The 26,887-nt window shown below is 45.0% G+C and overlaps 1 protein-coding gene across 1 annotated transcript; it reads left to right on the top strand.

The window, feature by feature from the left end:
- The first annotated feature begins 8,240 nt into the window (after positions 1–8,240).
- LOC146341249 (vomeronasal type-2 receptor 26-like) lies at positions 8,241–21,103 on the top strand. Its single transcript, XM_084807334.1, has 8 exons — positions 8,241–8,246; positions 10,451–10,497; positions 11,775–12,066; positions 13,449–14,300; positions 17,751–17,978; positions 18,952–19,078; positions 19,892–20,771; positions 21,016–21,103. Exons 1-8 carry the CDS (start codon positions 8,241–8,243, stop codon positions 21,101–21,103), a joined length of 2,520 nt encoding a protein of 839 aa, XP_084663460.1.
- Positions 21,104–26,887: the final 5,784 nt, after the last annotated feature.

The raw sequence follows: 26,887 nt of genomic DNA, 5'->3' as shown, positions 1-26,887 counted from the left end.
GACACCAACTACAATTATTGATTCCTTCCAAGGGAGGGGGCATGCACATTGGGGAAGGACAATGCCTGGATAGAAATGTCTTTTTTCACCCTTGTCATGTGCTGGACAAAAGTAAGAGTCACTTCTGTAGCTCCACCCAATTTGGCTCTGGCTCCACCCACTTTTGGCTCTGGCCCCACCCGCTGCTGGAATGTGGTGGAGGAAAATCCCTGAACAGGTTTTGACTGAGGTAACATGGCCCTCAACAGGAAAAAGATTTCTCAAATTATTATGAACGTCAACAATTACTTGCAAAGCTGTTGATTTATTTTCAGGGCGCCATTCTTTTTCTGCAAATCTAGGCATCAGCAGCTTTAATTTGAGACCATTCCAAACTCAATGAGATAATATTCAGGGGTCAAAACAGAGTGAACAAAAAATTGTGCTTGGTATTAATATATTGATAAGTCAAAACCAGCAGCTTGAAATGGGCTTGGAAACATATAGGCAGCTAGTGCAAGCAGGCCAGAATTGGTGTTATATGGTTGGAACTACTGGTCCCTGTTATCAATCTGGCTGCTACAGTTGTACAAGGTGCAGCTTCTGGACTGTCCTCAAAGGCAGTCCCATGTAGAGCGCATTGCAGTAATCTACCTTGGAGGTTACGAGAGCATAGGCTACTGTAGTCCTGTTATCCCTGTCCAGATAGGACATAGCTGAGCCACCAGCCGAGGCTGGTAGAAAGCACTCTGTGCCACTAAGGTCACCTGAGCCTCAAGTGACAAAGAGGACTTCTGAAGAACCCCCAGCTATGAACCTGTTCGTTCAGGGGGAGTGCAACCCCATCCAGAACATGGCCGCTCTAGGAAAATAGAAGCCTGTTCCACTCTAGAACATAAACCCAGTGTGTTCTAAACCAAATCTGATGGATTTTGAAACATGGGTTGGATATGAAACTTGCATTTCGCTTACCGTTCATGCAGGGGTACTTGTTTTGAGGTTCTGTGGGCTCCCAGCCAGGTGGGAGTTGCTGGCCTCACTAGATATTCCAAATGGCTTTAATCCCCCCGCTCCAATCTTAGTTCTCTGAAGGTCAGTAGCTGCCATGTTGATTGTTCCATTAAAAAAGCTGTACATGGACCAGCAAATTTACAGATCTAAAAAATAATAATAATTACAGTTGGACCTCCAAAACAGTTGCATTCAACTCTAGTTTCAAACTCATTCATATTTTGCAGGAGGTGCTTCCAATTGCTTAGAAACAGAAATGTGATGTAGGGAACTCAACATCTCTAAAAATATCTGTGCTTTGTTATATTGGCTATAGACACCATTCATGACTCATTGTCCTGCCTAACAATGCAATCCTTTGTGTATACTCAGAAGTAAATCCCATTATGTTCAATTGGGCTTACTCATAGGTAAGTGGGTGTATGGTTGCAGTCTAAAAGACCACGGAATATCAATTTCTGTAAGTATTCATCATTTTGGCCCAGTTTGGACATCCCAACAACTCTGGGTTTTGTTTTAAAACTGGGTTGTTGGGAATGAACAAACATGTTGGTGCATGCTGCCGATTTGTTCCTGCTGCAAGTCCCTGTGTTGTTCAGCATTGCATCCAAAGCTCTGGCTTGCTTCCCCACTGACAAGCTAGAGAATCAGCCCTAGAATGAACCATGGGTTATTATTTCTCTGGCTTTTCAGGGGAGAGGCGAACCGGAAGCCTTGGTTTGGATTCAACGCTAAGCAACAGCTTGCAGAAGGAGCATGCTGCCTCATTCATGACAACATGCAATTTAAAATAAAATGTGGGTTATCGTGACATGAAAACCGGCTCTCAATATCTTCCAGCCAGTTAACTGCTTATTGGCCCAAAAATTGAACCTAAATCTTCCATCAACCCAACTCAACACATGCTTGGCCTACATGAGATGTTTTTCTTTCTGTGTGCTAAATGGTTCTTGTCTTATTCAAATGGGCAGGTGCCACCTCTTTCTATTTGCAACAAAAATTGCCCGCCTGGTTCCAGCAAGAAAAAGAAGGAGGGGGAGAAATTCTGCTGCTATGATTGTGCTACCTGTCCTCAAGGCAAGATTTCATACCAGAGAGGTAAGAAGCACAAGATAAGGCTAGACAGGAATATCCAACGTTTTGGGATGGTGGGCACATTTTGAATAGTATGAAACTGTTGTGGGCACAATCACAAAATGGCTGCTGGGGACATCCATATTAACAACGTAGGTGTCCAGGGGAGCCCAAGGCAACCATGTTGCCAACCCCAGGGATAGTTTTTTTCCAGGATTATAACAGTGTCTGTTCGGGCCTTTCTGGGGCACTACTCAGAAATACTGCTTGGTGAAATGACTGCAGCTTTTCCTTCTGACTGTATCTTAGCAGCCATAATTCATGCCTGCATAATGATGTGATTGATGATGACTCAGAGACTACAATCGGCCTTCCAACCAGTCAAGTCTCTTTTGCCAGAATTTTCATACAATAGATGGTAACTGAAGTCCTATTAACTTAGGTAGGCCTACTCTAAGTAGGGCTAACATTAGCCACAACCCTTCTTCTAATATTTGTCAGAAATTAAAGTACAAGAGCCTTCACTCATTTAAAATTATGGTATGTTGTGTTATATACGAAATAAGTCACTCAGGATGGATCCATAGGGTGCCTTAGAGAAGTACAAGCAATGCATTAGGCAGGAGGAAAGACCAGAATATGTTCTGTTCCTAGACAATAACTCAGAAAGGCTTCAGGAAGTGGTAAGAAAGGAGGGGGGAAACCTGTGATCCCTAGTAATATATCCCACAGTTTGTAGGACTACCCGTAAAGGGGTCTGCTCATTTTATAATTGGTGCATGGGAGACTGAAGGTGTGTCTGAAGGCGCCATTGCAATCTGCAGGTTGTAAGTCTTTAAACAGGAGTTGTCCCCACAGCACATCTAGAGTGCAGATAATGGCTTCTGGAGAAATGGTGGCTTCTGCACATAAGCCACCCAACACATGATGTTAAGTTGCAGCCTGAAGCCATCACATTTTATCTGCCCTAGGAATACTTTTGGTACTTCCAATTAAATGCTAGGTTGTCATTGGTAGTTCCTCTGCAAGACATTCAGAGTCTGCATCGCTTCTTTTCCCCCCCAGACATGAATAATTGTGGCGGATGCCCAGAAGATCACTATCCCAACAAGGACCAATCACAATGCATTTCAAAGATAATAAGCTTCCTGTCTTTTAGAGAACCTCTGGGGATGAGCTTAGCTTGTGCTGCTCTTTCTTTTTCTCTACTCACAGCATTGGTTCTAGCCATCTTTGTTAAGCACCAGGACACACCAATTGTCAGAGAAAACAATCAGAGTCTCACCTACGTTCTCCTCACCTCCCTCCTGCTTTGCTTTCTCTGTTCCTTGCTCTTCCTCAGTCCACCAGAGAAAGTGACCTGCCTCCTCCGACAAATTGCTTTTGGCATCATTTTCACAGTGACTGTTTCGTCTGTGCTGGCCAAAATCATCACGGTGGTTCTGGCATTTGTGGCCACCACACCGGGATCCAGAATGAGGAAATGGGTGGGGAAAAGACTGGCAAGCTCCATTGTGTGTTATTGCTCCCTTATCCAAATAGGCATTTGTACTGTGTGGCTGGGAACCTCTCCCCCGTTCCCCGATTCTGACATGCACTCTGTGATGGGAGAAATCATCCTAGAATGTAATGAAGGGTCAGTCGCCATGTTTTACTGTGTCCTGGGCTATATGGGCTTCCTGGCCATCGTTAGCTTTGTTGTGGCATTTTTAGCCAGGAAACTCCCTGACAGTTTCAATGAGGCCAAATATATCACCTTCGGCATGTTAGTGTTTTATAGCATTTGGGTTTCCTTTGTTCCAGTCTACCTGAGCACAAAGGGGAAATACATGGTGGCTGTGGAGATCTTCTCCATCTTGGCCTCCAGTGTTGGGTTACTGGGTTCCATATTTTTCCCCAAATGCTACATTATTGTGTTCAGGTCTGTTCTGAACAACAAGGAGCAGTTAATAAAAAGGAAATATTAATGAATTCTAGAGTGTACAATTTCTGCCATAGTGGTCTTCCTTGATGAGTTGTTGATACTTTTAATCTGATGGGACAATAGATGGGACTCATAAATGAGGCTGGATCATCATTCCTTATGATTCTTAATGAAGTAAAGGAGAAAGACATGATACATTTTCAGGAAAAACCCTTCAGGAGGATTTTGATGAAAAACGTTAGTTGAGTGAAAGTCAGTATTCTCTAGCACTATATCTTGTGAGGGCACCTTTGTACTACCATGTATTGGTCCTTGTTTGATCCACCCCACACATGTTCTCCTGCCACACAGCAGACATACTTTTCAGCTGATCCATGTTTACTGTAGATCGCAGAAATGCCAGGATATCATGTGGTCACTTAGTGGTAACAACCATACAGCAGACAAATGCTGAAAATCCTGGTAAACTGGGGATGCAGATGTTTTCTTCAGCTTCCACTCAACTATCCAGATCTTTTTTGGGCTGCCACAAAGCCTACCTGCCTTACCCCCCACCCCCACCTCGCTACACACACCACAAATTAATAGATTGGTGAAATACACCACTGATGCATGTAAATAGGCATATGAGGAAACCTTAAAACCTTTTATTAAAGGACTGAAAAGAGCCCATATATGGGATGTTTTCTGAGCTTATAGCCAGAACAGGGGCATGTGTGGGATGAGGATGAATTGACCCAAGATGCAGCACCATAATAAATGGAAAAAATGAGTTTATTAAAGGAAATCAGAGTTTATATGGCATTATGCATAAAAAGGAAGAAAAATATCCAACGAGTGCAAAGAAAAATGCATGAAAATAGACAACATGAGATTTCTTAGCCATTTTCATTTACTATCTGCCTAGATGGTTATTTCCCAGTGGGGTCCCTCAAAACTTACTTCATTCCAAGGTACCATTGTTGTTGACACTATTCACAATTATCGAGTCTAGCACAGCCATCCCCAACCAGATGTGCACCAAATGTTGGACTACAACAGACATATCTCCAATGGCCATTCTGGAGGTGCTGTGTGATGTAGTCTAACACATCTGGAGGTCACTGGTTAGGGAATGCTGATCTAGCACATGTCCTGTCAGAACATAGAAGCAGGAGGAAGAATGACGTTATCCCAAATAACTGAGAGCGGGAAGCTTTCCATCGCTCTCATTGCATTATCTTGGAAATTATCCTTGGTTGTCCCGCCGTCTCCACTGTAAGAACTCAGGTAATCTTTTTCAAGCCAGTCTGTGGCAAAAGCCTCTCTACTCAATCCTATACAACCCTGTACAAATTAATGGAGCAAACTTGGTAAAGGATCTGGCCAGGGGGTGGGGTGGCAGCAAAATCTGGGGGTGATGGGAGAAGACCACTTGTACAAATTAATTGAGCCATTTGTTTGTAAGGGGAAGGTAAAATAAATTGCAAGGGCAGGTCAGAGACCTAATCTGAAATGGGGGAGAAAAGGCCACCTTCCTATGCGTCCTCCATGGAGGGGCTGGCCTCCCTCCCTCCATTTTCCCCAGCTCCTTTGTAGGTTCTTATTTCCTTCCTATTGAAATTAGTGGAGTGGCTTTGCTCTATTACACTGACTAGAGCAGGAGTGGAGAACTCCTGGCCCGTGGGTCTAATCCACCCCACCACTCTGGGGCACCCGAGTGTGGCCCACAGAGCCATGGGTTCCCCCAGGGGATCTCTGGCCTGAGATAACAGTGGGGATTCCCCGTGCACTGCTTTCCATCCCACTGGAGATAATATTGCGTTAGGACAGATTGGAGATAACACCTGGGGTGTGGGGAGCAGGGGACTTTTCCCAGCCCTGGCTGAGTTGCTTCACACAGCAACCACGCAGGGACCCTGGGCACCGTGAAAAGCCAAGGACCGAGCTGGTGCTGGCTGAGTTGCTTCAAGCAGTACACAGTGACCCCATAGGGATGGAGGGTGCTGTATGAAGCCAGAGGCTTGGCTGGCACTGGGGGGAGCAGCTGCTCCTCTCAGCACCAGCTGAAACCCTTTCTCCATGCTTAGAGAAGCACAGCACTTTGAGGGTGGTGGGAGACATTCTGTGCCTCTCTCAGCACAGGGAAAGGCCAACATGGTTGGGGGTGGAGCAGTGATGTCAGCGTGGGTGGCCATGCTCACTGGCATCATCCAGCCCACAAAGGATGAGCTGGGGGGCCATCCAGCCCCTCACTCACTTTCAGTTCTTCACAGCTAAAATAACGGGGCATTGAAAGTCCAGTAAAACTGGTAATTCCCATCCTGCGTGGATGTCAGTCTGAGTGGGAAATTTATTCTGAGGCTGGTAAAGCTCACCTCTCCTTTTAAGTGGGCTTAAATCAGCCCCCAAAGTTCTTTTCTGTTTTTTAAAAATGAAAAGCAGCCATGGGGAGTCTACAAACTCAATTGGAAGAGTGGCGGATGGAAGGCTGCATTTACTCTCTGTATGTGGGTGTTTAAAAAAAAAAAAAAAGTAAGCCTCTTTGATTTTCTTTTCAACAGAAAACAAGTAAAATAATATAATATAATAAAATAAAATTTAACCCTTCCACTTCCAGATGTTTTCTTTTCTTTTTCTTATTCATTCATTCATTCATTAATTTCATTTCTATACCTCCCAATAGCTGAAGCTCTTTTTTAAAAATAAAAATTGCGCTCCCTGCACTGCTTCTTCACACATGTAAAGGAAGTTATGGATCATATCTTTTCCCCCGAGGGTGGAAAATCTGCCTGGAGAGGCCAGTTTTAATCTGAAAAATGCCCATGAGGAAAGAATTAAGCAACCCTCCCCACCCACTGCATCTTTGCTTACATACACACCCTCCTACAGTGGTTTTTCATTTTTTTTAAAGTGTGGAAACAGGCATGCTTGCTTGTTATATACTGTCTAGTTTAATGGCCAGTATTATATAATATTTTCTAATTCTATGCTATTTCTCTCCTCCACTGACCCCTTGGAAATGGCTGGGGTAGTCACTGATTGAAGAAATAAATTGACAAATCATCAATACCAGGCTCTCATTTGCACAGCACAGAGTTCTTGGCTCCAGGCCACGTTTTCCAGTAGGCCTGGATTAACAAGTGAGGAACTCTGGTCGCCCTGCCGCTACATAAAAGATGGCTCACAGGCAAAGGAGGTTTGTTGGTACAACGTCGCTGATCCCATATACTGTGTTGCTTGGACTCTCTTGAACCCTGCACTATTGCATTCCTTAAATCCTGTATTTTGGGACTTTGCCTTGGATTAACTTTCCCACGGCCTGTCTGCATGGTGATATAATGTGATGTTTACTCAGTATCGTCAAAGCCCAGTATGAAGATGTACCACAAGAAGTCATCCACAGAGCTAGAGTGTGGCAGCAGCAAGGACGACAATGCGGGAAGTAGCAAATGAGACTGCATCAAGTAAAGGGCTATGCATGGACCCCCTGATCTGACTTGGAAGCCGCTTTGTGGCTTCGGAGATGGGCCCGAGTCGGCTTGGGCTGATTTGGGCAACCCTGACCCAACTTGGCCTCGGACTTGAAGTGGCATCTGAATCCTGCTTCGGGGGGCCCTGACACCCCTGCGCAAACCCCCAGCTCCTTACCTGGGCTGCTGCCACTGCCTTGTTTGCTGCCTCTTCTGCTGCTGTCTTTGCCTCCGCCGTCTGTGCTGTCACTGCCACTACTGTCACTGCTGCCATCACCGTCATCGCTGCCCACCGCTGCCAACTCTTGAGCCCTGGATGCGCTCTGGCTCTTGTTCCAGGGAGCTGCCATTTTAAAATGGTGATAGTGGCGGTGATAGTGGTGATGCTGACAGAGTGATGGTGGCCACAGAGGCAGTGGCGGCAGTGGTGATGACTCCTGTGAGTCACCTCGGGTAAGGATCGGAGGCACTGGCGCAGCTGGGCCAGGGCACCGAAGCTCCTACATGCACCAAACGCGTTGCAGACCTTGCAACCCACTTAGGGTCGCATTGTGCCCCCTCTGCTTTGCCTTGGAGGGGCCTAAAGTGGTCCGCTTCAACTCGGGGTTCGGGCCTCAGGCTGAAACAGTGCACAGCCCTAGTCAAGTATGCTTTTTGAGAGTGGGGGTGTAGGTGGTAAGATAACTAAAAAATTAGGGGTGGCTGGGACATCTGTGTACTGCATTACTGTGCATGCTCCAAAGCTCACAGTCAATTTTGAACTTTATAGCAAATTCGTTATTCATCAATCCAAGCTCGCAATGAAGGTGAGCATTATGAATACACATGTTTCGACCAATGAGCTGACTAATTACAACATTTGTGGCATCATTTGTTATGAGCTATAAAGTCCTATGTAGCTTGGGACCAGGCTACCTGAACATAAAACCACCTTCTCCTGATCCTGCCTGGGTTTTAAGATCTTCAGGGGAGGCCCTTCTCTCTGTCACACCATTGGAGGCATGTTTGATGGGGATGCAAGAGAGGGCCTTCTCAGTAGCTGCCCCCAGGCTCGCTCTCTGAGAGAGGCTAGGTTGGCTCCTTCCCTGTTGTCCTTCTGCTGACAGGCAAAGATTTTTTATTTGGGAAAGCCTTTGGCATGTAAGCTGATGTGCTGCTGAATGGGGTTTTACCTAGTTGGGTGCCATTTTTTATCATTATAGTTTTAGTTGTGTTTTTAATTGATTTGCTTTTCTGTTATGTTTTAATTGAGATTTTGTTCTTAATCTTTATTTTAATATTCTTAGCTACCTTGAGTGCCACTGTTGGCGGAAAGGTGGCATAGAAATTTACTGAATAAAGAAATAAGTCCCTCACATAAATTCTGGTTTCTCTCCCAGCCATTAGTGGAAACCTGTGCACCACAGATGAGAGAAAATTGTTTATTTGGTAATGCATCTTTTAGGACCATACCAAATTAACCTGCAATTGCTGAATGCAACAGACAGTATGGCCAAGCTTGGATTTATCACAAAACTATAGTTTACTCTGTTATATGCATGAACCTCAGGCTCATACTTTCCCCTCTCCTTCTTTGGTGTGGACATCAGAAGGCAATTGGAAATGTTGCCTTCCATTTCCAATTAACCACAGTTTAGGATTGTAGCTGAACCCCAAATTGTGGTTAATCGTAACCATGGTTTAGGGAAACAAGCCAACATCATCAAGCACAGTTGGAAACTGGCTTGTTTCAGTAAAACATAGTTAAGACCAACCAGATTGTTGGGCTTCAGACATAATGCTAAACTGTAGTTGGTCTAAAAACAACAACAACAACACACAGTCCTCTTGTAACCACACCGGAAGAGGAGAGGGGGAAGCCGAAGAGCCCAGGGCTCACTCATATAAACCACAGTTCAGCATTATGTCTGAACGCGGACGATGTGTGGTTCCCTAGGCTCACTGCTCAAGGATGAAAGCGATGAGTTGGTGCTTCATCACCAAACAGGCACACTTCCCTCCTGACTGTATCCCACGGCCCCGGCCTTAAACATTTGATTATCCCATCCTGGATTTATCCATATAGACCTTAGCTGTCCCATAATGGAGCAGAGAACATTTATGTTAAGATATAGCAAACGTGTTTTCTTCTATTCCTTCACCAGGTCTCCCTGCTTCAGAGAACCTGTTATTATCTTCCCTGTAATTATCCAAGCCATGAAGACTGAATCTGTTTCTCACAAGGCCCCCATACGTTTCCAAACATCACTAGCAGAAGACTAAATGCAGGTAGAAAACCCTCCTCTTCCATTCCAAGCCAGGGCTAGGGAAGAGGGAGAGGCAAGTCTCCCACAGTCTGATCGCAGCTTTCTCTCTTGATTGCAGAGCCCAGGTCTCAAGAATTCATCTGGTGCATTGGGACCATAAAGTGTCATTCAAGACAGGCTACTGTGAGGTGGCTCCAAATGCTACTCTTGTAGATAGGGTCACAGAGTAGAGAAAAAAGAGAGATGGTAAATATGGTGGTGTTGATGGTGTTAGTGCTTGTCTTGCTGCCACACACGTCATGCAATGGACGTATCAATTCTTGCACCATCAATTATCTGTTCCATATTCCACATGAGTACTATCAGCCAGGTGACGTTATTATCGGTGGGCTTTCTTCTCACCTCTTGGCCTCTCTAAAAAAAGATGACTTTACAGGATACCTCACCATCCATGACATGCGTAATCTATTGTAAGTACTTTATGTTTCAGGTAGCACAATAATGATACTTACTAATATCAAATCCTAGCTATGTTTACTCGGATGTATGTTCTATTGGTTACAGTAAGATTGACATCCACTCAGGGCCGGAAGGGATAGGATGACACTTCATGAGATATGGGAGATCCATGATCAGATTTTTAGTTAGAAGCAACTGCAAGGGCCCCCCAAATTGGATTGGGCTAGTGTTGTTGTGGAAGAGGGGAATAAGCCTGTCCCCTAGTTGTCTCCCTGGTCTAAACATCATGCTTTCCCCCCCAATAGAGCAATGAGCAGCTCCAAGGGGAGATGAAAACCAGGGAAATGGCACAGTGAGTAAAAGTAATACTAGGGGTAAGCACCGCTTTCAGCCTGAGGGCCAAATTCCATTTTGGAGATGCTTTCAGGGGCCATATTCCAGTGGTGGGTGGGGGCAAAGGCAAAAGGGATGAGGCTAAAGCTAAAAGGGATGGGGCTAAAGCTAAAAGGGATGGGGCCCAAACCTCAAAAAATACCAGCATATTTTAGCTTAAAGCTCATATTGTCAGTAACTGCTCCTTAGTAAAGGTGTTTCAACCTTTTAGAATGGGAAAAAACTGCACAAAAGCCAGCAAACCACCAAACAATGGGTGGTTGAGGAAAAGGGGTTGGGGCCAGGAGAAGGGGGCTTGACCATCTGTGGAACGTGGGAGGGCCGGATTGGAAACCCAGAAGAATCCGGGTTAAACCCTCCTAATCCAGCCAGCACCATTGTCACAATCAAACAGGGGCTCTCCATGGTTGCTTTTATTATGCGAGTGGGAGACAATGTCAGGACATCAGTTACTGTCAGGGTGGAAACTGAGCCGATAGAACCCCAGAGCAGTTCTGATTCTGAGGAGGATCAGCAATTTGTGGGAGAGGAGCCAGCTTATCCCTCACAGGCACAGCAGCTGGCAGAGATTCCTCCTGCCGGCATTCCTGAGATAGATAGTGACCCTGGCAGTGAGAAAGTGTGGAAGGGGGGCTTGCTAGATGCTCGATGCAGATGCAATGTCAGGACATCAGTTACATCTTTCCTATACCTACTGTAATTTGGCTCCTAGAAACCTGGCAGATTGTCTAGTTTCTAGGATTGAAGCAGGAAGAAGTACAGGATGGTGTGCTACTAAGATGAGAAAATGTGTTCCTCCTTGAGTGTTCTGCCTTTCTGTCTCTGTCTCTCTCACCACATAGTTTCACCTAGGCAGTGCTTAAGGGAGACCTGCCTGGGTTTAAGCCTAGCTGGAAATCTTTATGGCGAAACAATAAATTATGTTAATCGTACTGTTTACAAAGCATGCCTAACACTGCCAGTTTTATTCAGAAGGAAATGTTCCGTTGGAGCCCCAATTCAGCACCATATCCCTCACCCAGAATAGGGTTCTGCACCAGTTTCCCACAGAATATGAGCCCTTCCAAATGGCCGTTTGCACCAGAGGTGCTGTTTGCAATAAAAGATAGGGTTTTAGATATATGTATACAGCTGTAAGAGGGTAAAGGGGGACATTCTGTGCAGCAGATAGCATGGAAATGTCTCTGTGATGCATTATCTACCCCCCAGTGATGCATCATTTACCTGTCATTGCAGCGTTGTGTCCAAGAACTACCAGCATGTTCTGGCCTTGGTGTTTGCTGTCGAGGAAATCAATGCAAGCCCTGAGCTCTTGCCAAATGTCACCTTGGGGTTCCACATCTATGATAGCTATTACAATGAAAGGATGGCCTATCGGGCCACTCTGGAGATGCTCTCCACACACCGTAGGTTTGTACCCAACTACAAGTACGACTTCCAGAGAATCCTGGTAGCAGCCATTGGGGGACTGGACTTTGAACCCTCCTTCCGCATGGCAGACATCTTGGGCATCTACAAGATTCCACAGGTAAGACACAAGCTAGTTCCGAAGCCATGTGCTTCTCCCTTTTCTATCCAGAAAGGTTTTGTATTTTAGAGAGACAGAGAACAGTGTCTGTCACAGAAGGAGGGTCCTAATGTAGAAAGAACAAATACAGACTTTACCATTTAATTCAGTTGCGAGAAAACTGCACACGGTTGGAATGTTGTGATAGTAAAAGATAATTTGAGTATTAAGAATTATTTCCAAAAGGGGTCAAGAGACTCTGACTACTGTACCTTAGTGTAAGTACCAGAGTGCCTGGAGAGTTTTGCAAGCACCTTGAGGGTTGGGCAGCTAATATTTCAAAAAGTTTTACATGTGCTGAAATTGGGCAATGGGATATCGCTTTCATACAAAAAAGTTTCCCACTCAAACACTATTAGTAAATATCTTGAAAAGAACGTGTACCTTCTCCCATTCTCTCTCTCTCTCTCTCTGACTTTCATAAACACACACACACACACACACACACCCATTCTCTAGATACTTGCTTTATTTCCAGGCAATGGCCTTCTTCTCCAAAATTCTACTTCATACAGAACTTCCATCCATGAAACAGACTACTGTGTGAGTCGCTTATTTGCAAGCGTTGACTATGAAACTGAAACCGTATAGTATGACCCAGGTGCATTTGCCACTGAGAATGACAGTTGTGGATATTTAGTTCTTCAGTGTAATCTTTTATTTGGGACACATGTGATGTAACATTACCACAGGGTTCATTTCCTTACCGATCTCCTCCACATGATTGACTGTGCTGGGTGCGGTGGAGCAGGACAGGGAAAACTTCAACATGGTGATCTGCCATCAGTGTTTTCCGGATGAGATGTTACACTAAAAAGAGAATGGTCATTTTTGGCAGTCAGTCCACAAGTACCGTAATATCTGCTTTGAGGAGAAGGAATCGTAGGGATTCATAAAAGGCACAGGCACTATGCAAAACAAAACTAACTCGATTCAGGATCTATGGTTTTACATGCCTTAGTACATAAACCAGCCTCACCCAATCCCCCGCCCCCCAGTTGTATTGGACTACAACTCCCAGCATCCCTGGATGGGGCATGCCGGGAGTTGTAGTCCAGTGTATCTGGAAGGCACCAGGCTGGGGAAGGCTGACACAAACTGTTCCACTTTCCGCTCTCCTTCCTGAAGCACCCTTCCACAGGCTGAGGTTGGATATGAAAATATTCCCATTCCTGACGGAATAGTTATATAGGGATTTCATCACCTTGACTTGTTCCATCCACTTCTGTTGTAACAGCAGAGGTGGATCCCAGTCACAACTCTGTCCCCTTCTTTTTGAAAAGCAGACACAAATAACAGCTTCTTTATTATGTTTATGGAAAATATCTCTTTATTTCCTGTAGCTGAGTTATGGCTCCTTTGCTCTGGAAGATGGGGATCAACCACAGTCTATTCTATTCTACCGGATGGTCCTGAACGAAGCACATCAGTACACTGGGATCGCTCAGTTACTTCTGAATTTCAGATGGACATGGGTTGGGTTTCTCACAGCAGATGGTGAGAGTGGAGAGAGATTTTTGCAGACCATGGAACTCCTGCTTTCCCAGAAAGGCATCTGCTTTGCCTTCTCAGAGAGAACTCCAGAAGCAACTCATGTTCACATTCGAAACAGGTGGATTAAAATCTATCAAGTTATTGTGGAGAGCAAAGCAAATGCTGTTGTTGTCTTTGGCGAAAGCAAGTCGATACTTTGTTTGCGATTGTTGCTAAGAGCAAGTAAAATTGAAAATATGGTCCGTACACCTGTAGGCAAGGTGTGGATTATGACTGCTCAGCTGGATTTCTTAGCAGTGCCCTATCAAATGGGATGGGATATGCAAGTCTTCCATGGTTCCATCTCCTTCGCAGTTCATTCAAATGAGGTACAAGGATTCAGAACATTTCTTCAGCTCAGAAATCCTTTTGAGACAAATGAAGATGGTTTTCTTGAGGAGTTCTGGGCACAAACATTCAGGTGTTCCTTTCCAAATCCCAGTATGGAGAAGGAGAACAGTGAAGCCTGCACTGGAGAGGAGAAGCTGGAAAGCCTTCCTTCCTCCATTTTTGAAATGAGCATGACCGGCCACAGCTACAGTGTCTACAGTGCGGTGTATGCTGTGGCACATGCCTTACATGCCATGTATGTATTAAAGTCCAAACAGAGAGCAATGGTGAAGGGAGCGAGGGTGGAGCTTCCAAATCTGCAGCCTTGGCAGGTAAAGCCTTTTCTGAGACACAGCACAATTGAAATAAGCAGAACAATGACAACCAGAGGCATGTACAACTGTGCTCTTCACTGGAGATTTATGGTGTTTCTGAGAGATAATGTTTATTTGCACATATACGCAGGCTAAGGATAAGAAGAGTGTTCACAGCTTTAACGCTCCCACAGATTCCTGCTGATTCCCCATCGGCCATCCAGGGAACCAATCATCTCATTGGGTGTCTTCCAGATATCATGTCACCTCTCTGCGTCCTTTTCCGATCCACTTCCAGCACAGACTGACTTCTTGCTATACACAAAGACCATACACTCCTCCTCTTGTTGGTCTAGTAGGACAAAAGGATGGCCCATCTCCCCACATCACCTGTTTCTTCTTGGCCCATGCCAGCTCCCATTAAAACACATCAGCAGAATGTTGCCAGCAATCAGGTGCCTGCAGACATCTGCCCCGATAGCTCTACTTACTATCAGAGAGCTAGGGCCTTGACAAGCGTGTCAAGATACCTACTGTGACATCCGGCACTCCTTTTACTCAGGCTTTCCCCTATTATCCCTACACACCTAGGATAATAAGCCTAAAGGAGTAGGACGTCACTGCCAAGTCAGCTGTAGCCACTGACCTGGCCAACATTTTTCCCAACCACAATTAACGCCAAGTGTGTCGATTCTATCGCTCTTACTGTGACTTCTAATTTGGGAAGTGAGTGCTGGCTATTATGAGTTCATGAACAAGGTAGCGTAAATGAAGACCAAGTTGGCACATGGATTTAACTCAGGAAAATAAAATAAAAGCTTATTATTTACGAGACGTGATTTCAGTGTTGTATATGTTATTATTTCTTTTCCAAAGTTATTGTTAATTAGCCTAAACCTGCCTCCCTACCCCTATCTCTCCCCCAAACTAACTACTAACGGACTGAACTGAAAATAAACCCTCCTCAAGCATCACTCACTCACCCCTTCCCCTCAGGTGGAACTAAAACAGCCAATCGCACACAAGCCCCATCCTGCTCTCAGTTACCCCTTCTTAGCAGTATGCAATTTCCCTGCAGAACTAAACACATTAATATTAATACAACAAAGCAGAATATCATAACAAGCAAGTGATTTTGTCACACCTGCCCTTCACGCTGCCTATCTATCATCTATTATTTTAAATATCTATATATCTTCCTTTCAGGTTGGTTTACAATTTATTAAAACAATACAAGAATGAAATAGAAAGCAATTAAGAAAATTGACACCAGCAGCATAACAGCATCCGCGTATTATGGAGTGTGATTATATTTCTGTTAAACACGTGTGCAAACAAAAGAGCTTTAACTTGACTAAAAATAAATAAAGTTGCAGTGCCTTTTTCATTGTCATCCCCCACCCCGCCACCCCGCCCTGTCTGAGACTCACCCCATAAAACTATCTTTAAAATAAGGTTTTTAAAGCCTACTTTAACCTTGCCTGGGGAGACATTGCAGAGACCCTCTTGTGGACAGGCCCATGCAGCAGGAAAGGTCACCTTGTATGTAAAGTTACTAGAACTATGTTAAGATTTCTAAGTGCACAGGATCAGTTAGACACTAGTGCGCTATTATTTTGACTGCAACCCCCTTTCTCTATTTCTCTTTATTTTGCATCTTTAATAAAATATATTTGGATTAATACTTGCAGGAAGGGGTGTATGAACCCCACTCACTGTTCCGGTTTGGGGCGTTTGCAGTGTGGGGAAGCGATCCGTCCCTTCCCCGGAATCCTCCCCGGCCGGCTCTGCTCCGCAGCGAGTCCACGGGGCCACCGGCTGGGCCTGTCCGCAGCCGGACTTCTGTCCGCTGCCGGTCTGCGGCCGCAAATGGCGTCCAGCTACGCCATTTGCGTCCCTGCTGTTTTCATGACAGGCTACGTAAATATTTATGTAGCCTGTCATGGCTAAAGCAGGGACGCAAATGGCATCCACTACGCCGGATGCCATTTGCGGCTGCAGACCAGGGCAGCAGACATCAGTGGACGGCCTGGCCCGGCCGGTGGCAGGTAGAGTCCGTCCGGGTAGAATTTTGCGGAGTGGCGGAGGGGAGTGGTCTGTTCCTCCACAGACTCCAGGGGGCTGGATTCTAAAGAATCCAGCCTCATTGGAGTCCATGGTGGAATTCTCCACCATCCCTACTTGCAGGCTAGCACTTGTATGAAATCAGAATTTGCCTTGCACAAGGACTTAGCCAACAATCCATGCGCCAAGCTTTTCAGGAGGAGCGGAGTCAGTGCTCGCCTGGTGCAGATCGGGAGGCTTGTTGGATGCGTCCCTCCCTTGCACATTACAGTGCTATAGCTCTGGGGTTACCCTGGCGTCAAAGCCAGGGAGAAATTGGGGTGTACAGCATCTGAAGGCTCCCTATGACAGCAAACCACCACCTCAATTTTGCCCCATTCCAGGAAACTGTCATGGAGTTATTGCTCCCACCCCATTTTTCCCAAGGTGGCACTTTTGCCTGAAGAAGCCAAAATCCTTGTTTCTTGAGTGCAGCATCCCTATGAGAGCATTCTCTCCCCCCGCTTTTTTCCCCATTCCAGCAAATGTTGCGGATTGGTTACACACACACACACACACACACACACACACACACACCTTTCTCCAAGAAAGCTTCAAGAGAGAAGTCCCTTAGGGGACAGCATCTGGAAGATGGTTTACTTGTTCCAGTATCTGATATAACTCCTTAGAAGCTCTCATGAGACAACTCTTGGAGAACTGTAAGGGCATTAGGGGTAGAGAGGGCATTCTCAAGGGGCCCATCCTCTTTAAGGCAGCTGCTTGTGCATTACCAAAAAAAGGAAATGCATCACCCAAGGACAAAGGACAAAAGAGGCACAGGTTTGCATGGAATTTGGATATGCTGATTTACATGCATGAATCCAAACGTAGAACTCATTATTGTAATGTAAATAGAATTACAGTATATCTCATCGTAGTGGGCAAGGGTGTGGCCAGGTGACCTGTGTGCCTCCTGTCCAGTCTGCTGTCCAGGTTCTAAGTGTTGATGGGCAACCACAAGGCCTGTAGCTGCCCTCCCTCCTTATGGGTCTGTATCTTTAAACCAGACTTGGACTGGACAGCCCTTCAAATACAGGACACCTTCAAATAGAGGATGGTCTTTTGGCAGTCCTTCAAATACAGAACTGTACTCTGTAGATGAGGACACATGCCCACCCTTTCACCACCATCTTCTCCCTGTCATCTTCCCTTCCTCTGTCTCACCCTCCCCTCGTTTAGACCCATTTAGGTTGTCACAATTTTTTGGATCCTTTCTGAGCATTAAAATATTTATTTATTTAATTACTATCCTGCTTTTCCACCGACAGCTGCTTTCACAGGGCTGACTCTGCCCTATATGGAAATCATCCAGTTCTAACGAAGAAAGTTTTAAACCATTGTGCCTTTGCTTCTCTTCCTTCTCAGCTCCACCCCTTTCTTAGGGGTGTTTCATTTAACAACAGCGGTGGAGAAACAGTGTCTTTTGGTGAAAATAGGGAATTAAAAGCCAGATTTGATATTACCAGCTTGGTCAGTTTTCCAAACAACTCCTTCGTGAAAGTCATGGTTGGAAAGATGGATTTGGAGGCTCCTCCAGGGAAGGAGTTTTCCATTGATGAAGACAAAATGGTGTGGCACAGAAGCTTTAAGCAGGTGGGGCACAACTGCAGTATTTACAATCTCTAGGACAATAGAGTTGCTGGGAACAAACAAGCTTGTTTGTCTGTGCTGCCCATTAGCAGGAGCTGCTAAACAACAGTCTCCGGGCTGTATAGCACTACGTCCAAACCAGGACCTCTGGGTTGCATCTCCCCTGACGAGCCAGAGAAACAAGCCTAGAACAAACCATCGGTTACTTCTCTGGCTCGTCAGTGGAGAGAGAAGCCAGAGGTCCGTGCTCCGGTGCAAAACTAAACAACCCAGGAACAACGGGTCTCTGGGCTGTTTAGAGAGCAATCCTGTGGCCCTCTAGACACTGCCTAGAGGGCCACAGGATTTTTCAGTTTACTGGCTCTGAACTCAGAGACGGCGCTCCAAACTCAGAGCTGAGAAGCTGTGCTCCCCCCACCTCTTCCTCCCCCTCATGGCCTGCGTGGCGAGGACTGCAGTGGCTGCCTCTCCGTGCTTGTAACATGGAGTGCAGAGAGGATGAAAAGGGAGTGTCCCCAGGGGTGGGTGGGGGTACTGCGGAAGCCCCTTTATGTTGCTTCCTGTGGGGTCTCCAGGCCTGTTCCCAGCCTCTCTGCAAGGCCCAGGCTAGACATGTGATTCTATGTGTCTAGCCAAGAATGCAGGTGGGCGAAGCGTGGAGGAGAGGATCCCCACCATGTTTGCATGGGAAAACATGACTTCAGAGGCTGGTGGTATCTTGATAGCGTTGTCCACTTAACCACTCCAGCTTGCAGTGGGAGCATGTTGCCTCATTCAGGACAACCCATGATTAAAAAAAAAATGTTGTTTATCATGGCGCGGCAACTGGGTCTTAATATCTTCCAATCAGTTAACTGCTTATCGGTCCCAAAATTGAACCTTAATTTTCCGTTTGCCCAACCCAAAATACCCTTGATCTACATGAGATTTTTTCTCTCTGTGTACTGAAAGGTTCTTGTCTTATTCAAATGGGCAGGTGCCACCTCTTTCTGTATGCAACCAACCTTGCCCTCCTGGTTCCAGGAGGAAACAGAAGGAGGGAGAGACATTCTGCTGCTATGATTGTGCTCCATGTCCCCAAGGCAAAATTTCATCCCAGAAGGGTAAGAGACCAAAGATGCGTCATGCTAGATCTTGTGCAAAAAGACTGTGGCTGTGCATGACTGCAGCTTTTCCTTCTGCTTGTATCTTAGCAGCCACCATTCATGAATTTGTAGAGATGTGTTATTCATGGGATTCCCCTTGATGATCTCAGAGACCACCGTTGGCCTCAAATGTGTTTGTCTCTTTTCCCAGCATTTTCATGATTTATTTATCTAATATTTGACAGAGATTAGCATATATGAGGCTTTGTAGTAATTTCAGTTATGCTTGCTGTGTTATGTAGGAGAGAAGTGAGGGTGGATCTGTGAGGTAGCTTACTGGAATGTAACAAACGTGCTTGAATAGGACCTAACCAAAAAACCAGGGGTTCTGCACCAAGACAGTGATTCAGGATGTTTAAGGAGAAGCTGGGATTGGAGGGAGAAAAGCAGGAAGGAAGAAGTAAAAGATAACTTTTGTTCATTAGTAATGTATCCAATACTTTGTAAGGTATACTACTACAGCCTCTCATTTTAGTGCTGGTACATCACAGAACTGAAGGTTTGTCTGTAGACACATGTAACCCACATGTTGTTAAGTGTTCAAAGAGCGATTGATCCCACAGCACATCTACACTGCACATGGTGTCCTCTGGCCAGCTAGTATACTATATGGGTGCAATGCTACTCATGATGTGGAACTGTGGCCCTAGGATATATTATATCGGCTCTGTCCAGGAATACGTCCAGTACTTCCAGTTTAATGCTAGAGTGCCAGTGGTTGTCCCTCTCCCACATGCCCTGAATCTGCATCGCTCTCTCCTTTTTCCCCAGATATGGATGACTGTGCTGGATGCTTAGAAGATCACTATCCAAACAAGGACCAATCACAATGCATTCCAAAAATAATAAGCTTCCTATCTTTTAAAGAGCCTTTGGGGATGAGCTTGGTGTTTTTTGCTCTGTCTTTCTCTCTACTCACAGCACTGGTTCTAGCCATCTTTGTTAAGCATCATTATACACCAATTGTCAGAGCCAATAATCGGACCCTTACCTACATGCTTCTCATCTCGCTCCTGCTCTGTTTTATCTGTTCTTTGCTCTTCCTCAGCAGGCCAGAGAAGGTGACCTGCCTTCTCCGACAAATTGCTTTTGGTGTCATTTTCACAGTGACTGTTTCTTGTGTGCTGGCCAAAACTGTCACTGTGGTTCTGGCCTTCGTGGCCACCAAACCAGGATCCAGAATGAGGAAATGGGTGGGGAAAAGACTGGCAAGCTCCATTGTGTGTTACTGCTCCCTTATCCAAATAGGCATTTGTATTACATGGCTGGGAACCTCTCCTCCATTCCGTGATTCTGACATGCACTCCGTGATGGGAGAAATCATCCTAGAATGTAACGAAGGGTCAGTCACCATGTTTTACTGTGTCCTCGGCTACATGAGCTTCCTGGCCTTTGTCGGCTTTGTTGTGGCATTTTTAGCCAGGAAACTGCCTGACAGTTTTAACGAGGCCAAATTTATCACCTTCAGCATGTTAGTGTTTTGTAGTGTTTGGGTGTCCTTTGTTCCAGTCTACCTGAGCACAAAGGGGAAATACATGGTGGCTGTGGAGGTCTTCTCCATCTTGGCCTCCAGTGCTGGCATACTGGGTTCCATCTTTGCTCCCAAATGTTACATTATTCTACTGAGGCCTGAATTGAACACCAAGGAGTGGTTAATAAATAAAAAAATATTAAAGTAAAGAATCCTTAAGTTTGTGATTTCTGCTTTTCTCATGTGAGATGTTAATACTATGAAGACAGTGGCCTGGTGTGCACATAATGCTAAACCATAGTTTATTTAACCAATGGCTTATTGTTCTTTCCAGGGTTTGTCCGGAAGAGTCAAACAAACCATCGTTTATTTTCACAATCTGTGGGTTGTCTCCCTCCCTCCTCCTTTGCCTGCTCCCTCCCAGTATCCCAAGTGCCTTTGTGGCACTGTGGTACTGGCATGGAGAGTGGCTGGTGTGTATGTTTTACCACTCTCACCTGCTACTTCTGTAGCACAGTGAAAGAACTCATGAACAACCCATGGTTCTGGCTTCATGCATGACTACCCATGATTAATACAACCCCAAGTTAACAACTCCACAACAAACCATAGGTTCTTTTTCTGGGTTGTTTGTAGTTAACAAATTATGTTTTGTTAGCATGGTCATGTTCACACATCACAACAGCCCAGAATTCAACAACCCCTTACCGTGTGTTAGCATTATGTGCAAATGAGGGCAGTGAACCAATGGACAGGCCATATGACTGGACCTGGGTAATTATGTTCATTTTTTTCATATTCACAAAACAAACTAGGACAAATATGTGACACATTCTTCAGAATGGACTATTTATTAAATCATTTAAGTGAGAAAAAACTAATTTTCTTGACTAATACATCATGTTTGGGCATATTTAGGGGTCCCTGGTTAAGTCAGCTGATCTCAATCTCACATGTTACATAGCAGGCACAGGTGGTTTATGTCAGTCCTTCCATAGCCCATCCCCCCCCCCCCAGGATATCATGTGGCTATGTAGTACTACTGATCTCATTACAGACAAATTTGTGTGTGACATGGTAGCGTCTTTTAATTTATAGACTATAGGGAGTAGCCAAAGTTAGTTTTGCTTAGAGTAGACCCATTGAAATGAATGGGGCTTAGGTTAATCATGACTAACCTAATTCCCATTCATTTCAATGGATCTAGTTTAAATAGGACTAATATTGGATACTACCCAATTTCCCCCACAAATCTAAGTATCACTGGTAGCCCCTGTGGATATACACCCATACTTTCAGCCTGGGGCTGTTTTATGATTTACAGCCTAAGTGTGTGTGTGTGTGTGTGTATATATATATATATATACATATATATCAGTGATCAAACCCTCTGCCAGTTAAGAGTTAAGGCTATTTCATGTTGGCTCTACAAAGCCAGGAAATTGGAACTAAGGCTGATGCAATGTGATTACTGGTCGGGAATGTTTGCACGTTGTGTTGGGCCAGCGGGACAGATTGGGGATTCTGTTGGTGTACCACCCATCCCGCTGCTCAACAGAGTCCCTATCTGAGCTGACGGAGGTGGTCTCGAGTGCGCTGTTGCGATCCCCCAAACTGTTGGCTATGGAGGATGTCAACATTCACACTGAGGGCATCTTGTCTGGGACGGCTCAGGATTTCATGGCCTTCATGATGACCATGGGACTGTCCCAACATGTCATCGGCCCAACGCATGTAGCGGGGCATACTCTAGACTTATTTTTCTCAACCGGACATGGAGATGGTGGTCTCCAGGTGGGGGAGTTTGCATCAGTCCCCTTGTCATGGTCAGATCATTACCTGCTGAGGTTTAGACTTACAGCAGCTTTTCCCCTTTGCAAGGGTGGGGGACCTATTAAAATGGTCCAACCCCAGGGGCTAATGGATCCGGATGGTTTCCAGAGGACTCTGGGAGGATTCCAGCTGCTATCATGGGCTCTTCTGTCAAAACCCTGGTTGATCTGTGGAATACAGAAATGACCTGGGCAGCTGACACAATTGCTCCTGAGTACCGTCTCCCAAGTAGAGCTCATACTGCTCCATGGTATACCCCGGAGCTGACAGCAATGAAACAAAATAGGGGATGGCTTGAGTACAGATGGAGAAGAACTCCTAGTGGATGCAATTGAGTGCTGATATGTGCCTATGGTAACGTATATTCAGGGGCAGTGAGGGTGGCAAAAAACCCATCATCTCGCTGCCTCTATTGACTCTTCTATCTGCCACCCAGCGGAGCAATTCAGAGTTGTCCTGGGGCTATTATATGCCAGCCCTAAGGACACTGTAGACCCTTCTGAGGCCCGCTGTAATGCATTTGCTAGGTACTTCCAGAATAAAATCTCTTGCATCTGCCAGGACTTAGACTTCAGTGTTATAGCAGGTGAATCTGATGAGGTACCCAGAGCACAGCCTTGTCCTGTTCTCCTGGATGAGTTTCAGTTGGTACTCGAGGACATTGACAAGGTGCTTGGACAGGTTTGTGCAACCACTTCCATACTGGAATGTTGCCCCTCTTGGCTTATAAAAACTAGCAGGGAAGGAACAGCTGGCTGGGCCAGGGAGGTGATTAATGCCTCCTTGCGAGAGTGAGTGGTGCCAGGCCGCCTCAGAGGTGGTGGTGAGAAACCCTGAAGAAACCCATCCTGGGCCCAGAAAATCTTAATAATTTTAGGCCAGTGGCAAATGTTCCTTTCCTTGGCAAGGATCTTGAGTGGGTGGTTGCCAACCAGCTCCAGACACTCTTGGATGAGACCAATTTTCTAGATCCATTTCACTTGGGGTTCAGGCCAGGTTTTGGCATGGACACAGCCTTGGTTGCCCTGTATGATGACCTGTGTCGGGAGAGAGATGGGGGAGTGTGACCTTGTTGATTCTCCTTGATCTCTCAGTGGCTTTCGATACCATCAACCATGGTATCCTTCTGGCATGATTGTCTGAGCGGGGAGTGGGAGGCACTGCATTGCAGTGGTTTTGCTCCAGCTTGGATGGTTGGCTCCAGAAGGTGGTGCTTGGGGAATATTGCTTGGCCTTGTGGATTCTCCAGTATGGGGTTCCTCAGGGGTCAGTTTTGTCCCCCATGCTATTTAACATCTACATGAACCCGTTGAGTGTGGTCATCTGGAGTTTTGGAGTGCATTGCATCAGTATGCTGATGACACACAGCTCTATTTCTCCTATTTGTCTTCTTCAGGTGAGGTTGTGGATGGGCTAAATCAGTGCCTGGCTGTGACAATGGACTGGATGAGGGCTAATAAACTGAAACTGAATCCAAACAAGAATGAGATGCTGTTGGTGGGTGGTTCTGCTGACCAGATGGAGGGTGCTCAACCTGTTCTGAATGGGGTTGCACTCCTGCTGAAGGAGCAGTTCATAGCTTGCAATGTACTCTATATGGGGCTGCCTTTGAAGATGGTTCCAAAGCTGCAGCTCATGCAAAATGCAGCAGCCAGATTCGGCAGCCTGTCCGAACATATAAGACTGACTCTGGCCCACTTGCACTGGGTGCCTGTATGTTTCCGAGCGTGATTCAAGGTGCTGGTTTTAACCCATAAAGCCTTACATAGCTTGGGACCACAATACCTGACAGAGTGCCTGTCCTGACACGAACCTACCCACACACTATGCTCAACATCTAAGGCTCTCCTCTGGCTGCCTACTTTGAGGGAAACTTGGAAGTCAGCAACAAGGGAGAGGGCCTTCTTAGTGGTGGCCCCGCAATTCTGGAATGATCTCCCCAATGAGGCCTGCCTGATGCCAACATTGTAATCTTTTTGGCACCAGGTTAAGACCTTTCTCTTCTCCCAGGCATTTGGTAGCATATGATAAGTTTTAATCTATCCTGGATTGTCTTATGGTTATGGTTGTTTGCTTTGAGATTGCTTGTTTGAAGTTGTTTTAGATATATGTTCTCTTGTGTATATTGCCTGTGGGGTTTTTTTTAATGTAAGTGGCTTTTAATCTCTGTATACTGTATTTTTAATGTGTTTAATCTTTGTAAACTGCCCAGAGAGCTTTGACTATTGGACAGTATAGAAATGTAAATAATAATAATAATAATAATGTCCCATGATCAGTCACGATATAGTGCAATGTCACAACTTGTGCTTGCTAACAACTTCCCTTCCATGCACCCATACTTTTCCTTGGTCTTTCATGCCCAAATCCAGATGGGGAGGACCGAGTGCCTGGAACTAGCAAAGATGCTCCATGTAGTCCTGTTCCTGTATTGCCTTATGAAGTATATGTGCTCTACTGTATTGCTAGAGGAATCCTCCCATGAGTTGACCCACAGATATTTGTCGATCATAAGTAAGCAAGCACAATTTGTGACATTGCACAACATAATTACTGATCATGGGGCATGTCTGTTAATGCATCAGCCCGGCTTTCCAACTTCATGGCTTTGTAGCGGCGCTTGAGCTGATATGAGATAGCCTTAACTTTGGTCTTAAATCTGCAGGCTTTCTGATAATTGAATTTGGTTTTTAAAAAGGAAATATATATTACAGTGTTCTGAAAAACAAAACAACCACAAACTAAAAAACAAAACACCAACAAGTCATTAACTGAGTAGATGTGTACAAATGAATAGATATGCCCCTGTATTATCAAAAAGACTTACTTTTGAATAAGTCTGCACAGGCTTCCAGCACACCCTTTTCCTTTCCCTCCCTATCCTCTCTTCATCATTGATCTATTCATCAGTGAGAGTGATTCCCCCAGCCTTCAAAATTACATCACTCTTATCTCAGTTGACACTTTCCTGTTACCCCTCTCCCACTCTCAGAATACTGACAGGAACACTGGAATTCTCTCAAAATACTGGCGTAGGGCAGGATTCTAGCTTCAGAGTGAAACTGAGCATGCCCAACAAAACTTTCCCAGTAGTTTCTGCCATAGGTTTTAATAATGCCAAAAAACTTAATAACTTTTGATCCACTGCTCAGAACTGCACCAAATCAATGAAAGGCACATCTCCTTGACAAACCTGAATTAAGTACATCAGTAGTTTCCACCAAAATATGAAAAACCCCTGATAAACCGAGCTGCAGCTTGAGTAAAAATGACAGTTTCCAGCACAATTTAACTTGCGACTTTGGATCCCTTCGACATTTTGGACAACTGTAGACCGCATTGGGTGGATGACGGATGCCATTTCACATTATTAGCTAAACAGCTGTCATTTTTATAAGCAGTAGAATTTTGAGGTTCACAATGGCTGAACATTTTTTGTGTGTGACTCAACTAAAGGGGCACTCCTGTGCCCTTTTTATTTCCCTAAACATAAGTCCCAAGTAATTTAATTTTTAATTATTTCCCTCCAAAAATGTGCTGAGGATTACAGCCTTAAGACAATAAACTACCAAGTATATTACTGTTTGGCTTCCTTGTGCAGGACATATTAGTTATAATTATACACTATTTTACATTGCTTGTTATAAAGCTGAAGGCATATGCATTAATACTCAGTTTTAAAATTGTTGTTTCCAATACTGAATGCTCAGTTGAAAAATTTGAAGCAAAACTGATCTTGATAGTATTGCATGCAGCATGTTAAGGTAGGCGAGTTTGGAGGTCAGGAATAACATTGCTTCTTGATTAGCAAATACGCTTCTTTCCTGACACTGTCCCAGGGCACAGCTCTTGTTTTTGTTTTTCTTATTCTGGATTATTCTACATTCACCTTTCTGTCCCTCAAAGGAGCAGAAACCACTTGTGGTAAGATATGACAAACATGCTTTCTTCCATTCTTGGTGTACCTGGTGCTGAAGAAAACCCATTATTACCTGCCTTGTAATTATCAAACTTGTGGTGACTGAATCTCCTTTGGATGAAGTCTCCATACATTTCCAAAGAACACAAGTTAACGTTTATGTCACCCCTTGCAATTCCAAGCTGTGAGAGACGCAGAATTCCATTGGTCTGATCTCAGCTTTTCTCGTGTTCTAACTCAGTTTCCAGGATTCAAACCAAGTCCAGTGCCATCAGACACAGTCTATTGCTTTGAAGCTGGTCCTAATGGTAATTCTGAAGAAAAGATGAGAGTCTCTGTATAGAAAGATTGATCCTCATTATGGTGATATTTTGGGTGACAGTACTCTTGCTGAAGTCTCATATGATATGCAATGGACATATAGAAAACTGCATTGTCAATTATCTGCCCCATATCCCACATGAATACTATCAGCCAGGTGAACTTATCATTGGTGGGCTTACCTCTCACCTTTTTGCTTCTCTTGACAAAGAGGACTTCACAG

This window comes from Heloderma suspectum, chromosome 6, assembly GCF_057233095.1.
Source record: "Heloderma suspectum isolate Gila_16-S chromosome 6, 16-S_ref, whole genome shotgun sequence".
Classification (NCBI taxonomy): domain Eukaryota; kingdom Metazoa; phylum Chordata; class Lepidosauria; order Squamata; family Helodermatidae; genus Heloderma; species Heloderma suspectum.
This window is presented reverse-complemented; position numbering and strand designations above follow the sequence as displayed.